The sequence below is a fragment of the Diprion similis genome, chromosome 5 (genome assembly GCF_021155765.1).
Source record: "Diprion similis isolate iyDipSimi1 chromosome 5, iyDipSimi1.1, whole genome shotgun sequence".
In the NCBI taxonomy this organism is placed as follows: domain Eukaryota; kingdom Metazoa; phylum Arthropoda; class Insecta; order Hymenoptera; family Diprionidae; genus Diprion; species Diprion similis.
This window is the reverse complement of record NC_060109.1, coordinates 1,716,398-1,732,557: the sequence shown is the minus strand read 5'-3', so window position 1 is coordinate 1,732,557 and position 16,160 is coordinate 1,716,398. Positions and strand designations below refer to the sequence as shown.

The following is a 16,160-nucleotide window of genomic DNA, read 5'->3' as shown; positions in this document are numbered from 1 at the left end:
GAGATTAACGATGAAATTTGTTTCCCAGCTATTTTCAATCGGCTGTGTGTGTGCTTGAGTACCGGCACGTAAACGCGTACATATCAAGATCTAAATCTCTGGGTTATAATGGCGATTGGTATTGTTACTGACATTTGCAAACGATGATAAAATCTCTTGAAGTGATATTCCGTCGGTCGATATATCGCGAGCTTTTCAATTATGCTCCATCAATCTTCGAGAGAAAACTGTCCGCACTATCGCTTGATGTATATATATATGGACTAAAAAACTGACGTACAATCGTGAAATGCGTTTGCTCTTGCGATATAACTTATTAAACGCCCTAATAGCAATGAATTACCGGCTTTGGCAAGTCGTAATCCATCTGGACGATTAAACGCCAATAATCGGCTTTGCGTGCAGGTTTTTTCGACCGATGGGTGGCGTAGCTTCAGGCTACGACAAGCATCCCATCGTCGACAAAAAGCCTGTAAAAGATGATACGCCAAAGCTTGAAGGAGTGCATTTTTCCCGTCAGCCAAGCGATCGTAATCCGCAGAGTTGTGCTCCGCGGGAATAAGCATCGTTTCATAATAATTGCTTCCCAAAAAACATCGAGCTGCTTATTCGATCTGTCTGCGTATTTCATACTCAGTTATTATAATCCCTGGAGGATCAAAGGCAACAACGTAATTTGTGCACGTTTGTATGCTAACAAGTGTTGTCTCTCGACCAACTGTTCTGCTTGAAATTTTTAAAAAGAAACTCTCTAGCCTTTTGCGGAATGTAAATCTGCTGGTTAGCCTACTTCGGTATATTTCACGAAACATCAATTTTCGACGTATCATCTTAAGCTGCCAATCGAGAAGGAGGAACACAGCGGACCAGCTATTAAAACAGGATTAAATCTTGTTCATAGCCTCGGTTGAACCCAGTGTCTTGTCAATTTTATTTCCTCACTTAAGATTCGAGAGGCATTTTCGAAGGCCGTTAACTCCACTTGCTTTATTTTATCACCCGACTCGGGCAACGTCACAATCGTTTCTACAGCTGAAATCAACGGTTAAACCGAAGACCCAGTCAACCTTCGATGACAACAATAGTCTGTGCCTGAAAACGATCATCAAACTTTCAACGGGACTTAGCGTATCACGAGAGTTTCAATTTTGAATCCAAAGTCCACAGTCAAACAATCGGAAAACCGACTACTTGGGCAGATATTTTCACTTTACAGTTTAAAAATGGTTAGAAAATACTGTCATCAAAGAATATGAAAGGCCATAATGTCCGTCGCGCCTAGCAGCGTGTAATTTTTAAGATCCGTAGATCAGAGACACGCGTTTAAAAGTGGCCATAAGCAGCCGCATAACCGAGAGCCAAGCACGCTTGCGATATCCACAAGATCGAGGAGATACGCCAACGCAATAAGTGACCACTTGTAACCGCTTCCGACGTGTGTGACAATCAATTTGAAACAGAGTGAATATATCTCCGAGGACTCAGATCGTATCGTTGTCAGGTTGGTAATGCGTTAAGCAGTAGCCACGGCTGCAGGCTGAGCAGAGCTGTTGCACGTCTCGTCGGCTCCTTCGTGATCCTTTTACGGATGTCTATGAAACATGCATTCCATCATTCATTCTGCGCGAGCACCACCCGTGTGATTCGGCTCATGCCAAATGGGCAGAGAGCATATCACGAAGTGTAACCAACCATTGGTGGGTGGAGACTCTATTCATACCCTTTTAATCTGATGTCACATGTGAAGGTCTCAAGAAGTACTAGTACTTCTCACCGTGCGGATTACTGGTTTTGTAAGAAACGATGGAAAGTTGATAGTCGCTCATCAAACTGAACGGACACTCTGTTAGTCACGAGACATTTTGACTGACAGTATACTGGCTTCCAACCTTACTCGCGAATCATTATCTGTCCATCAGAGGAAAAGATAAGACCATGGCAGAAGGTTCAGAGTAACCAATGATACAGCTAGCTCAGAAATTATTGGTGTCACTAAAGTCGTTATAAACTCAACTTTTATCTGAAACAATTCGAGTTTCTTTTTAATTCATGAATATTCATGTTAGTTTTTCGGGGAAACTGTAGATGGATATGCAATGGCCTCTTTGCTCTTTATTTTTACACTGTCCAGTCCTATGAAATTTGTAAATTGTCAGAGAATTGGGAGAGAATTACTGACTGTATGTAAATGAACCTGTTAAATCAAGAAAAGCTGCAGATTTCTAGCAATGAAAATGAATCACAGAATTTCTGACCACTCAGTAAGTCGAAACGTTGAATCGTCAGCAAATTTATTTGTTTTTTTTTTGCCGTCAACTGAACGACCAGAGTGCATCGGTCCTTGACTAACGTTCCCTGACGTTCAGCAAAGAGTTCGTGATGCGAATATAATTAAACTTGCCACGACGTATGAGAGGAGAAAGAAAAAATATTACGTTCATATTACAGAGACTCGAGTATATATTCGAGATTCGAATTACCGTATTTCATTCCCATAATCTTGGAGAGCAGTGTGAAGACGAAGGTTGGAAAGTAAACGATGCACCTGCAGTAGATGACGGAATTTGGAATGAAATTTATATACGAGAGTTAATGTATAAGGTATGTGAGTAAACATTTGAGTAGATTCGAAAAGCGGCAGAAACCAATTGATTTGAGGATATATACTTTCCACTAGTTTGATTCAGAAGACGCGCTGGCAGCAGCTGACGTGGCCAGACTTGAAATATACAAGGTTCGTTAAGAGTATTTATAGGTCCTAACATCGAGAACGTTTGAGGTTTAATTTATGAAAATGTATGTTAAGGTAATCTGGGGATATGTAATATGCATACAAACATACGTAGTGCATAGAATGCTTCCTGTTGGCTGAAGATTTCTAATGTCAAAAATATGTAAGATGCAGTAAGGAATTTTACAGAAAAGTTCTTTCCTTCTACACAAATAATTGCATATTAATCACATTCTCGAGTGAAGAAGCTCTCGGTACTTTTTTTTTCTAAAGTGCACATCAAGAGCAGATAAATCCGCTAAGGGAGTGTCGGGCTGGAAGTCCAAAGAGATTCTCTACTAGAGGCTGGAAACTATTCAGCCGTGAGCATCCACTTGCTGTGGTGTCTTTCGGTTGTTTGGAACACTTTTCGAGTCATTGTGGAGCCATGTGTAAACCCTTGAGCATGGGGGTGAAAAAAAGCTACGCTTAGCGCCGTGTGATCGTGACCAAAACCACGAACACGCTTATAAATCAGTCGACGACGTGTCCCACGAAACGCAAGCAGAAAAGAAATCCTCACATATTTTATGATCCAAATAGCTGGGCGGGTGGGCCCTTTTTTGAACACAGCCTACTTTCCGAATGGGAAAACACGCGTGCAGGTCACATAATCTGGACCCACTTCTCATTTTGATATACTGTACTGCCAGCCGTTCACCAAGACACACAACGTTTAGCGAAACGATTCACCATTATATCATCATTTCACACATTATCTAATCAAGTTTCTATCACCACTTGCAAAGCAAAGTTCACGTGTGAGTTGAGTTATTCAGTGAAGTGTGATGGTCTCAATACCTTTGGCATTGATCGCAGTAAACAAAATTTCTGTATAGTCCATAGATGAAAAATCATTTAACAGAAGCACGTGATGCAAGTTATTGAAATGGCATCAGACGATGTCTGTCACGTGTGTCCACGTGTCAAACTTTTGAGAAGAGATTTACTGTACCTACAATGAACCGCGAATAAAAGTGCTGTTATTTGAAGAAGAGATCAGGTTTGTCCGAATTCTGGTGCACCGTAGAAATACGGGATGAGTTCCTGTTACCTGCCAAGTGATGAAGAATTTATTAATTGCCGAATAGCTGTTGTGGGTTTACCATACGAACGATAAATTCAAGGTTTAGGAGACAGCTTTCATATTATTATAGTTACGATATTCGTGTTCGGTCCGTGATGTAATCGGTAACCGCTACCGCAGTTCCACCGATTGCCCGGATTCCACGAGTGCTCGGAATGTCTGACTGGGAACCCGACACGGTCAACTAATTGTCAGAAACACCCCCCGAGGCCGAGTCCTTTAGTTTGTTCGTTCTGTAGTGCAGTGATATCGCGTTCCGTGTCAACGACTAGTCAGTAATGGTGGGCACCCACGATATGACAGTGTGCACGTGACCTGAAACACGCAACGCCAAAGAGCGATGGTATGTGTTAACGGATCGTACCTTATCGCCGTTTTGGGTTACTCAATTACGCATGACGAGGGCCAGATTATGATAATCATGATGCGGCTCTGTTCATCGCGGGATCGTTTTTACGAGCTCTTTTCACGTGTGCAGAACTGGATCCAATTGAGTCTAGAGAAGTCTTCCGGGCTGGATGAACGCAGCTTATGGACCAAAAATATATACATATCGTAAAGATGAACCGATGATTGATTGACCCTTGACGGTCTTTGTGTACGAGTAACTGCACTGACGTAGACACTCGAATGGCCGTTAAAAAGATCCGTAAATCAATTGGCGAATGGTCACATTGAAAACACTCGTAAACCACATGGATCATTATAATATGTATTTCATAATTTGAGTTACGTTGTACGATGTAATATTGAAAACAAAATTTTATATGGTAATTTCGACATTTTTTCAAACATCCTATAGCTGGTCCATTCAAGAATTTATGTTTCTCTAAAAACACGACGATGATGTTGGCTTCTCCTAATGAACATTTTGCTCTTTCAATAATAACTGCGACATGGATGTCCTCTGACATTCAGATAGCCCTGAGTGGGAATAAATTTCTGATCTTACACGACTGAGAACTAGTATTGAGTAAACTACGATTTAAACTACTGCGTAACTAGTAACAAATTCCCAAATTTGCGATACCATTATGCACCTGGTAAACTTTATTCGATACTCATCTAGTGCTTCAAACATCACTTGAGATGCTTTGTGCAAAGTCGAGGTATCCTTAAGCTGGTCTCAGGACACAAACAAAACTCACTTTCCGACGTGTTTCGCATACCAACAATTCCAATCCCAAGTACTTGTAGGTATTCGTGTTGAAAAAGGTGGGACATGGATCCTGTGATCAGGATTTTCCTATTAAGCAAGCCGTTGAAGGTACCGACTACACCTTATGAAAAAGTGAAAAAAGCGTCAATAAACTTTACAATAAATATCTCGCTCGTGCTAGGGGGTAAGAGATTGAAATACCCATAGGCGGAAGTTGGTCAACACCAGGTTCCAAGCGGTACGTGTTGTTCCATGGGTGGAATCAAGCAGCTTGACCCCAGCCAGCAGGGGGCCGTCGAAACCAACTTGCCGGTCGTCGATCACGACCTGGAGGCGCATCATCGAGCTTGGCTCGAAGCTGAGCCTGCAGAGTAAAAGTGGTCAGCGTGGACAAGACTCTGCGTCAACACGCCTAGACCCCCGCCTTTTTGATAGCACCGCTCGCTTATAAATCTATTTGTTATCCCGCCCAAGCGTGTTGCCAGGTATGGGTTGTGTACAGTCCGTGTAAGACTAACATCGCCAACCAAGACGCTGTAATTTTATAATCACTGCTGTGTCCCAACCCAGCCTCTAGGTTCCAATGAATACCGCTGAGTCCCTGCACGTTCAAGGAGGACAGAACACTTCAGTAATCCTATCAACCATAGGCGTCAACTTTTGTAAAACCCAGGGGTTGCTTTATGGTACTTGGCTGTGAGAGGGGCGGGGGGTGAATATGTAAAAAATTAACTATCTTCAGAACAGAAATCTTAATTCCAGATGCTGATTACTCATGTTAAAGAACAACCAACCCCTGAAGATTGTCAGGAGATGCTCGAGCACTTGAGTAACTTTGGAGTCGGTGCATGCCTATGCTTCAAACGCTAATTTACAAAGCACTTTGGCACTTAACTGCATTGCATTTAATGGCACTGCAGCCCCGGTTTGTGCACTATTGATGATGCGTTCTAGGGATATTATGTCTTAGAATGGTTCAGACGGAGTTGATGTTTTTTTAATCTTCTACCGTTCTAGGTTTCAGTTACTGTGTACAGGTATTCTTCCTTTTTTCACTTCTAATTTGAGTGGGTCATCCATATTAACTCTCAGAATAGCGATTTTCACCGTAAGTGCTGAGTTGAGAAAATTAGATCAAGACTAGAGTCTTCGTTTTTGTATGAGATAAGTCGTCAATAACAACATCGTAAAAAAAAGTTTGTGAGTTTGGTATGTCAGTCACGTTTATAAGTTCTCAAGCTCTGGTTATACTATAGTTAAAAATACTGTGTTCCTATTCGAGAGACGCTAGGCACTAACGACCGAAAGGGTATATCCGTTGAATGCAATGCCTGGCAAGTTCGACAGCGATTTCAAAGTACACAACGATCACAATTCAAGTATATCGTTGAAGGCTACAACAACGTGGCAATTGACGCAGGTGATCTATAATTATTACTCATATAGTATAAGCCGCGTTATCTTGTTACAGGAGCAATATAGTTCGATCGGAATGTCGTTACAGCCAAGTTTTATCGCGGTTTTCGATACGTCGTGGCTAAGGCGTTCCAAGCCAGAGCCAATGCCGTTCAGCAAGCGTGATAATTAACCGGGCAGGTATTTCTGGCGCCATTAAACGATCTGTCTGTCCAATACAGCCGTGTAAACTAGTCGAGTAGTCTATTTTTATTTTTACACTAGGTTGGCAAAATTCTTACGGCAGACTTTCGCATGTTAATGCTGCAGGCATGTCGCCGTCCGGATTGGCTCTGCATGGGACGCGGCTTCAGGAACCGCCGGTTCTGATACGTGCCTCCGGGAAGTCGAACCCGTGTAATATACACCCATGCACACACGAGATGCATATGGGTATCGCAGAGGTGAGAGTTTCCTGGACGTGTTCAACGCGCCACTTATACGCCGGGTAACGTTCATTCGCTAAACTATAATTTCCAACTTGAGATCAATTTTATTACCCTAGCGTACGGATGTTCTTGATTAGGACTTCGATTCCGCATGCGAAGAACTACTTCCTCGCGTCTTTATAGAACAGAAATGAGACCGAACACTCGTTTCTGAACCACATGGCACTTATAGCGTGTTGGTAGTGGTCAAGGCTCGATGTGCCGATCCGAACACTTCATTTCGACATCTCTAGCCGCCTGTTAAATGCAAATTTTCCATCTCCATTTTACACTGGCTTAAATACATTCCACGAAACAATCATTTATACCTACCTGCACCATTTTGCATTTCAAATTCGAACATTTCCCTTCGATTCAAACCCACGCAAAATCGTTACAGTACCAGTCGTGCAGCTGTTCCCCCCCCCCCCTTTTTTTTCTTTACTACAGGATCGAATCTTGCTTCTCAAGTTGTTGATATTCCAGAACGAAATCGTGTAATAGTCTTTAAAAATATAGTTTTATAGACGATTTCATTAGTTTCCAATTCTCATAACGAATGTTTTCCAATTTTAGGTTAAAAATCGTTTTTGATACTTTTTATTCATCCTTCTTCATAAACGTAGCTTATGCAGCTGATATGATCCTTGCATCGATGCAACGGTGCTTCGGTAAGCAATAAGGGCAATTGCTAATCCTAAGCAGCTTAGGAAGTTTAAAGGTTACCAGAAGCTTGTCGTGGTAATCCGTATTTATCAGCACTAAACGTCGTATTTTCCTGCATCAGATTTACAGGTTCCAAATGTACACTCGGGTACAAATGGAGAACATACTAAGCAGACACTCGTTATATGGCTACGGTCACTTGTAAAGCTTTTATCGGCGATCTCCAAGAGGCTCAAGACTTTGATAAAATGGTTTGAAAAGTAAACGAATTGCGAACTCTTATTGCCAATTCGTTATACGTGTCAGCGCGCGATTCCGCGGAACGGTTATTTATTGTTATTATACTTTGCAATGTTTTTACTTTTTAATGCCAAATTTATCTTCGTTTTTTTCCTTGTTTTTATTTTCATTTCGCCGAGTGAAAACTCAACGAATGAGAAACGACCGGAACCCTATTGATAAATGTTAACGTAAGATCAACCGATTGAGCCAGAAAAAAATGTACGAACTTCATTTGGAATACATTCCAAAATGCTAGTAAATAAACGACATGAGAAACTCGATAAAATAACGTTTCAAAAGTAACTAATCATAAGTTTATTACGTGTATGAAAGTGTCGTTCACTCGTTAATCGTGTGCAAATCTCAACCCAAACCTAACCTAAAAACAATTCTAACAATTCCTCGCTTTGGCAAATAGATTCTTCAAACTTTTTACAAAGTTTTCAAACCGGTTGGTAGAATAAACTAGTAAGTGAACTGATTATAAAAAACACCGAAAGCTTTCGTAAGAAAGCCGGGAAAGCAAATTCCTAGTAAAGTCGTTCTACATAAAGCGGCCAGCCTGAGCAAGAGACGTTCTATTTTCAAAATAGTCGTATCCCAACAATTCTATTAGAGCGTAGCCAGTCAGTCGGATTAATCCGGATGACGGGGCGGATTTTTCGTCATATAGAAACGACAATGACTTTCTGAACCTCGTGAGGTTCGTCTGGTATCATCATTCCGATTCCAAGATGAAAAGTTTCAGCTCTGCGTCGCGGTGACACGAAGTCTGTAGGATACGTCAACGGCCAGACTAATGAAAAATAAACGGCGGTGTATAAAAGGGGATGAGACCCCGTAGGGGGGATGAAAACGAGGCTGTTCGCATAGGCCCGATCCCAAGAGCATTATGGGACTTGAAAAATCTTCTTTCGAAGCGTCTTGAAATCGAGATGAATTTAATTAGACGCTAAACGAAAAAATAAAAAATCTGTCCAAGCTTGCTGCAGTGATTCGAGCCGTGAAATATGGCGAATAATGGCAATTTGGAATGGTATAAACGGATAAATTCACGACGACGACGACGACGACATAAACAAGGCTTAGCACAAGCCTTGAGCTTATCAAAGAGTGTGATCTTGTTTTTGCAAGTTCTCTCACGTTCAAAATGGCAATAATATTAGGTGGGCGTTGGCGCCGTGTGCCCGTTGCTCTTTGAAGAAATTTGAACATCAAATACTGAACCATCGTCAAAACGGCTCGCATATACATAACTTCACACGACGACGTTAACTTATTTTCGCAAATTCCAGAGGCTTAACAGAGACACGACTAAACAGCCGAACTTCGCGCTACTTGAGGACCTTTTTCACCTTTTTTTGAAGGATATATCGGATTAAATTGGTTTGCTTTTTGAATGAAGTAACGATTCGGTAAGATTATCAGTTGGAAAAGAAATATAAAAAATATGAAAATTAAAGATGATCGAACAAAGATATTAAATACCAGATAAAAAATGTTTGGTTTTCAGCATTTCTAAAATAATGAAATGGTGAAAATACAAGATTTTTTCAATTTATTCAAAATCCTTTTCATAGATCTCGTTTTTTTTTTTTTTTTTTTTTTTTGTTTCATAACGTTTATTTGAAACTCTTTTCCACCGATTCGTAGCTACGCCGGAATTTCACTGATCTCGTCATTTCCTGTTTCAAGAAAAATCAACGATTCGATATCCTGCACAGGTATGTTATTTATTTTTCGTAAAGACCGCGGATGTTGCTAAGAAAATGTATTGCCGAGTTGATAATATAACAATAATAAAATAACAAATCGAAATCTAATGCTGTTTGAAAGAAGAACTGCTTACGAAAATTATTCCTCTCCCCAGATAAAACAAATAACTTATAAGTTACAAAAAAACAAAGATCGCTTCAAGATACTTCAAGATACAAAAGTTTAACACAGCTGAAAAAAAAAAACCAAAGAAAGATTGTAAAAAGAATCGCTATTTTAAAAACTCAAAACGACTTTGACGGTTTACCGAATTTCAAATGATTCTAAATTTGCAAAATAACTAACCAATTTCGATGTCGTAATTTTTTTACTGGCTAAGAAAAAAAAAATGTACGTATATCGATATCTCACAAGCCTTCCGTGACTTTCGGCTACTCCGTTGTTCTGACCAGTCCGTATAAGTAAGTTACGGTGTCTATAATTCACTAATTATGCTCACTTGAGCGAGTCTTGAAAGTGAAAAGTTCTCGAAAATTAGAGGGTTGAACCTGGTCATTAGGGTTCAAAGAGAGCAGTGGCCGGTCGACAATCCTGTCAAAGAACCGCGCCGGCATGGCAGTTTATTCCTACCGTATAGATATAACAGTATAATATGCTTTTGAACTCTGAGACACGCCGCAGCCGTGGATTATAGCCGAGAGGAATCCCTCCCTCGTAACCAAACCTCCTTGCGGTAAACGAGACACAGGGTGACACATAATCAACCGGAAAATATCCTGCCGATCGGATCGTTGAGGTCACCCATTAGTCGCAGGCAAGCCTCGTTCCTTCCTTTGGTTCATATTCACATACAGCAGAGACTAGCGATGGGTGAGACAGTATCGATAATTTTGTTCTCAAATATCGATACTTGCGTTGCGATATTTTAAGGCATCGATACATTGGAAGAATGGCATTTAGAATGGAATATAAAAATTAACTTTAAATTATTTAATGTATCTGTAAATATGCATACAAATACAAAGTATAAAAAGTTTATAAATGATGTAATATATATTGTACACTATAGTTATTAGAAAAAAGTTGAAGAAAAAAAAAGAAAAATATAAATTAGCGTATAAATGATATGATGAATATTAATTGTACCTTAATTATTGTGATGAAAAAAATAGAAGCTGTATAAATAATCATGATAATATTGTACCCTCGTTGTTTAAAATAATTAAAAGCGTATCAAGTTAGTAATATTTTTATGAATTTAAGGGTGAAATTAATGGTATCGATACAATTTTTTAGGGAAATATTGAACGTATCGATAATTCGAGCTGTTTTGTGAAAAATAGTTCAAGTTGAATATGGAAGAATAAAAATGTTAACAGTTTTTGATGTTTTGACACTTTGATCAGAGAATAAAATTCCTGAATTGACGATTTACGATTCTTACTAAATTTATTACGCGAAAGTCGTACTTTGATTATTCATCAAATGATTTTATTCGTAAGCTACGGAAAACTCTTAAAAAATAGAGAAGTAAAAAAATTACAAAAATCTAGCACTCTTTTTGTTCGAAAGAATTTTGTTTCTCCAAATTTACTGTAATTTAAATAGTTAATCTGCTTCGTAATTCGGTATTTTTATTATCTGAAAATTTCTCAAAAATTTTTTCACCCGACTGATATTAAATTTTCGCGACAAAACTTTCATGTTTTTTGTTTTTTCTATAAATTGAAGATTAAACAACAACGTTTCAACAGATTTTTCGATATCGACTCGACTAAAAACTCGTTTGCATTAAATTTCTCGAAAACAAAAAAAAATCAACAAAAAGATTTTCTTTTTAAAATTCATATATTCAGCGGCTAAAAACCATACTTGAGAAAATATTTTTAACCGAGTCCAGACAAGTGTTTAAAAAAAACTTAGCAAATTTTGTATTGGTCAGAATTTACGGTTCTTAAAGCGCGGCGTTTTATACGAGCGCTAAACAACAAGCGTGTAACAGACTTGAAAGAGAGCGAAGAGAAGATAAACCCGCAGGATCCAAGCGGCACGAGAATCCGTACAGTGAGTTCGTATTCCTGCGGGCTATTAGCGCCTGGCTTATCCCTGGCTATTAAGCCCCGGGCGTACCGGAACGTGGTCGTTACTTTAGCCCCGTGTTCTTTCTCTTATTTAAGCCATTTGATCCCGCGGGATATGCGGCTGCGTAAACAGAGCTTTTCCTCACTCCTCGGTGTCGACTATTTCTGATGCACTTTTTCCGAGGGGTGGAAAAGCGTTCGGCCGAAATATGAGTGTGTAACTGATTTTTTTTTTTTGGAATTTCTTTTTTTCACTGCCGACATAAAATTTCATCGAACATGTCGAAATAAAAATTTTCTGTCGTAACATTTTTTTCTTGGCGCAAAAAAATTTATCATGTAAAATATATGTAAATTAGGATTTGTTTTTTTTTCAAAATTCTATATCTTTGATCTAACCAGATCGCGATCTAGTCAGAATTAAACGATCTACAAAAGTGCCCAGTGCGACGTAAGTTTAAGTCACTAAAGTTAATTTTTACTCAAAATACTCGTTTTTTCCGCTGTTATTTCATAAATGATTAAAGTTATCGAAAAAAATGATAATGACAAATTTGTAGGAAATTAAATTTTTTAATTTTTCTGCAAATGGTTTACATTTTTTCGGTAAGTTTAGTCATTATATTAAATACTTAGTTTTCAAGAACTCAAATATGCTAAATGTTATTTTTTTTTTTAATTCTAACCAAAGAAAATAAAAATGATTTTTAGATGCTGGGGGAAAAAAAAATTTTTGAAAATTCAAAATAATGTTCAATAATGTTTATAGAACTCATTTTAGAAGATAAAAGTCAGAATTTGTATGTTTTAACTTGTTTCACTTCTTATCGATATTGACGATTCATATTTTGACTTAGTTTTCTGTTCAACGTAGTGTTTATAAGTCAAGTTAATTTTGCCTTGAATCGATTTTTTTCCATACCATTAACGGATAGTAATAAAAATAAAATAACACAAAATCATTTTGTATAAAACAATGTGAATTTTGTCGGCTATGTCTTTGAATAAAAACAAGCATTCAACAAATACTTAACAAAATAAATCGTTGCTCGGTGAAGAAAATAATCGAATTTAGGTTTTGAGAATGTCACGAAACACGAGTGATGATGTAACGACAGAATAGAAGATACTTTTAACGATTGTGTATCGTAACATCTGCCAGGAGATTCCGAAATGATTTCCGAAATGATATGAAGTTTATTTAAAATCGAGAGGTAAGAAACACTTTGATGGATCGGGACGAAATTCGAATGAAACGAAGATCAATGAAATCCGGAGCGAAATGTAGGCGGAGACGGCGATCGCAGCGTGGCGTCGTCGTTGATTGAAGCGAGATTATGTCTCTCGGATTTTTTACTGTCAGCAAAAGGTGCGCAGAATATAGATCTATAATAAAACAGGGTTAAGAAAAGCCGCGTTAATCCTTGACCTATCCCAGCAAGCTGGAATGATCTACAGCATCCAGCGGAGCTCTCTCTATTATAAGATTCCGTTGTCGATCCCTGGAGTTCCAAGAAAGAATTTTAACCGATCCAAATCACTCGATCGATCGCGGATCATGAGGCGTACATATAATATTTTTCTTGCGAGGGTGAAATTGATTGTCGGATTTTTATTTCCAAAGCAAATAATCGAACTTTCCGTTTTCGAACTGCAGGTTCCAATATCATAATGAAAAAAACGATTCATTTCCAATTCGAACGTCGAACTAGAAACTCTGATTCGTGATTAACGATCTTAAGGATCTCGGATACCATGTATCGTGAAAATATGATGATTTTCTTTATTTTGAACCACTATCCTGATGGATCCATCATTACAAATCTTGGAAGTCTAACCTTCGATTCGTTATCGGTGATCCACAATATTTTGAATTTCGCAATCCGACTTCAGATCCGTTATCAGCCACCCAACAAACCGACGAGTAACAATATTTATCTAAATTCAATTAAAATTTTTTAAATCTGACCGCAGATTCGTGATCAGCAACCCAAAAAACCTTGCGGTATAAATTTTCATTCAAATCCATCCATCCATTCTCATGATATCATAATTTGTATTCCATTTTTTTTTTTTTTGAAATTTTGTTATTTAAATGATTAAAAAAGAACTTAACCGACAAAAGCTAAACTCTAATTAGTTCTACGTTTCGAACAGCCGCGTCGATTGAGATCAAGATCATTGAAATCCGGTAGCTAGTTCTACAAACCGTGAAGATCTATTGAAAATTTAACTTTTCATTTCCGTTTCGATTCCAGAGACTTTATTTTCTCTCTGTGAAAACAGAAAAACGGAAAGTTACAAAGCAAATCATGAGACCGAATCAAGTCCCACCGTTGTTCTAACACCTGCAGCTTTTCTTATCTCCATCAGAAAAGAGCCCATTTCTCGTTAGAAAGGTTACACCGACGAAGATGAACTTGACAGTTCGGTATAACACCAGAATTTAATTATTTCTCAAAACAAAAAAAAAGAGAGTTGGGGGGGGGGGGGATCAAGAAGATGAAAGGAGAGAAATTTTCATCGCCTGCATTAAGATGATGCAGCATGGCGATGAGAGGGAGCCAGACTCCCTAGATTTTCAACAACTGGTTTCAAAATGCAGTATATTACGCGACGTTCTCATCTCGCGACAGCCGGACAGTCGGTGCCAGAAATTTTCTGGACGTTGGCCAGAGCCGAGAGTAAGTCACACGAATTATAAGTGCACCAGGAGTTTGAACACGTGTTTTGGCTTTCAGAACTTACGGTGGGCATGCGAAGCCCGAAAGCTTCCAGACTGTGGCGATAACTCAAGCAAGACGAAGAGAAGAGAACGCGATAAAGCTTGCCGAGATTTATACCAGCAACCGAATTTTATTTTATTTACAAATCTTATTGCTATCAAAACCATGTGAATAAATCGTCTGCCATACTCTGAACTAATAATTATTGTCCGTTGCTACATGAATTGGAGTGAAATGGAAATCTTTTTCGAACTTTATGGTGATTTAGATTGACTGTAATTATTTCTGTTGGTCGGATAACTTCTGGAAAATTTTTCGTTAAAAATTTCTAGTGCAGACTTTTTGGATCGAGTATTCGAGAGAAATTTGTTTGATATTTTAGAATTTAAAAAAATTCTAATTTAGAGACTGAAATATAAATGTTATCTGAATAAATTTCAACGATTTACCAAAGACGTAAACTTTTTCTCAAACTCTAAATTCTCTCTCTTGGCTCGCGTAGTAAAAAAGTTTTTTGGAAAAATCCTTACAATCGGTATGATTTTGGTTTCAGCACTTTGCAATTCTCGGATTATTTTTCTTCCTCCAAACGGTGTTTGAAAGCTTTAGTTCGCAAGAATTTTCGAAAAGATTAACCGTACGGAAAGTAAAAAATTTCTTTTCAGAACAAAAAAATTATCGCGATTAAAATAATGATTATTTTATTCAATAACCAGCAGCTGTATATTCATAATAAAAATCTGATCACTCTTGTTATTTTTTTAAGTATAACTTTCTGACCAATTTAATAATCAGGAATAACCAAATTTCAACGAACTCACAATAGATTCATTAGAATAATTTTATTCGATAGACTTCTTTCCGAGTCAACTTCAAAGCTACAAGGAGACCATCGACCATATGGTTTTTGCAAATGCAGGTCAGTCAAGATGACGATGAGGTGCTATGTTCGGGGAAAATTTAGTCCAACTGAGTCACTTGAAAGTAGAATTAATCCATCTCCATAACAACCCCAACTTCCGACTGTTCCGGTGAACAAATCTTTCAGCGTTACTCTCGTCCTACGAAGCGATCAGAGTGAGCGATGAGTTTCCTCGGAGCTAAGCTTACGCCACAAAGTCTGACTTCGAAGTCCGCAGAGCTTTCTATATTTGTAATCCACTTAGATGCAGGAGCGTCAAGTTGCAACGTCGAAAACGAGTGAAATCGGTATATCGGCCTGACCGAGTTTCGAGTCCTTCTCTCGGCACGAGACACGAGGCCGAATAGAGACTGAGACAAACGAGCCTCCGAGTCCCAAAGTCCGGAGTAATTTACCTGTCAGATTATCGTCACGAAATCGCATCTCAATTATCGCCCTGTCAGTACTTCCAGGGTGACAGCTGCCGGTCCTCAGGACTTTGAGTCGCCGCTTTTCTCGCTAGCTTGCTACGTGCAGCCCAGTTGTTGGTCTCCAGAGCACGTGACATTGCTGGGTTTGGAGGCTGCACTAATACTGAGATCACGCGTTACAAACCGTAGACGAAATATCATCCACCAGCAGCAGCAGAATTCTCGGAATTCCGTACGATAAACGCCACGCCGATCTGCGAGAATAATTATTATTGCAACCTCGGTCACCCTTACCACTGACTCCGAACAGCACGTGCCTTCGTCGTGGCGAAGGATATATTTACAGAATTGCATAATGCCAGAAATCACGTTCAGGAGAGGGTAAAACTTGATGTTATGTAAAGTCGAATCAGACCAATACCATTGGTCCGTATTACCAAATTGTTCAAACATGATCT

At 38.9% G+C, this 16,160-nt stretch overlaps 2 protein-coding genes across 2 annotated transcripts in view; one reads left to right on the top strand and one right to left on the bottom strand.

Annotated features, from left to right (window-relative positions):
- Positions 1-16,160, bottom strand: part of LOC124406208 — a 103,953-nt gene that overhangs the window by 47,440 nt on the left and 40,353 nt on the right. The gene's annotated exons all lie outside the window — the stretch shown is intronic.
- On the top strand, positions 5,600-7,971 carry LOC124406368. The gene is made up of 5 exons (XM_046881766.1): positions 5,600-5,647; positions 5,779-5,845; positions 6,299-6,436; positions 6,742-6,875; positions 7,695-7,971. The coding sequence occupies exons 1-5, from the start codon at positions 5,600-5,602 to the stop codon at positions 7,827-7,829; spliced, it is 522 nt and encodes a 173-aa protein (XP_046737722.1). The 3' UTR covers positions 7,830-7,971.

Bases quoted from the DNA above. Each gene is read 5' to 3' on its own strand.
- LOC124406368 (XM_046881766.1), top strand. From the start codon at position 5,600: ATGAATACCGCTGAGTCCCTGCACGTTCAAGGAGGACAGAACACTTCA. The intron at 5,648-5,778 runs GTAATCCTATCA...TCTTAATTCCAG, and splicing joins AAGGAGGACAGAACACTTCA to ATGCTGATTACTCATGTTAA. The intron at 6,437-6,741 runs GTGATCTATAAT...TTAATGCTGCAG, and splicing joins CAACGTGGCAATTGACGCAG to GCATGTCGCCGTCCGGATTG.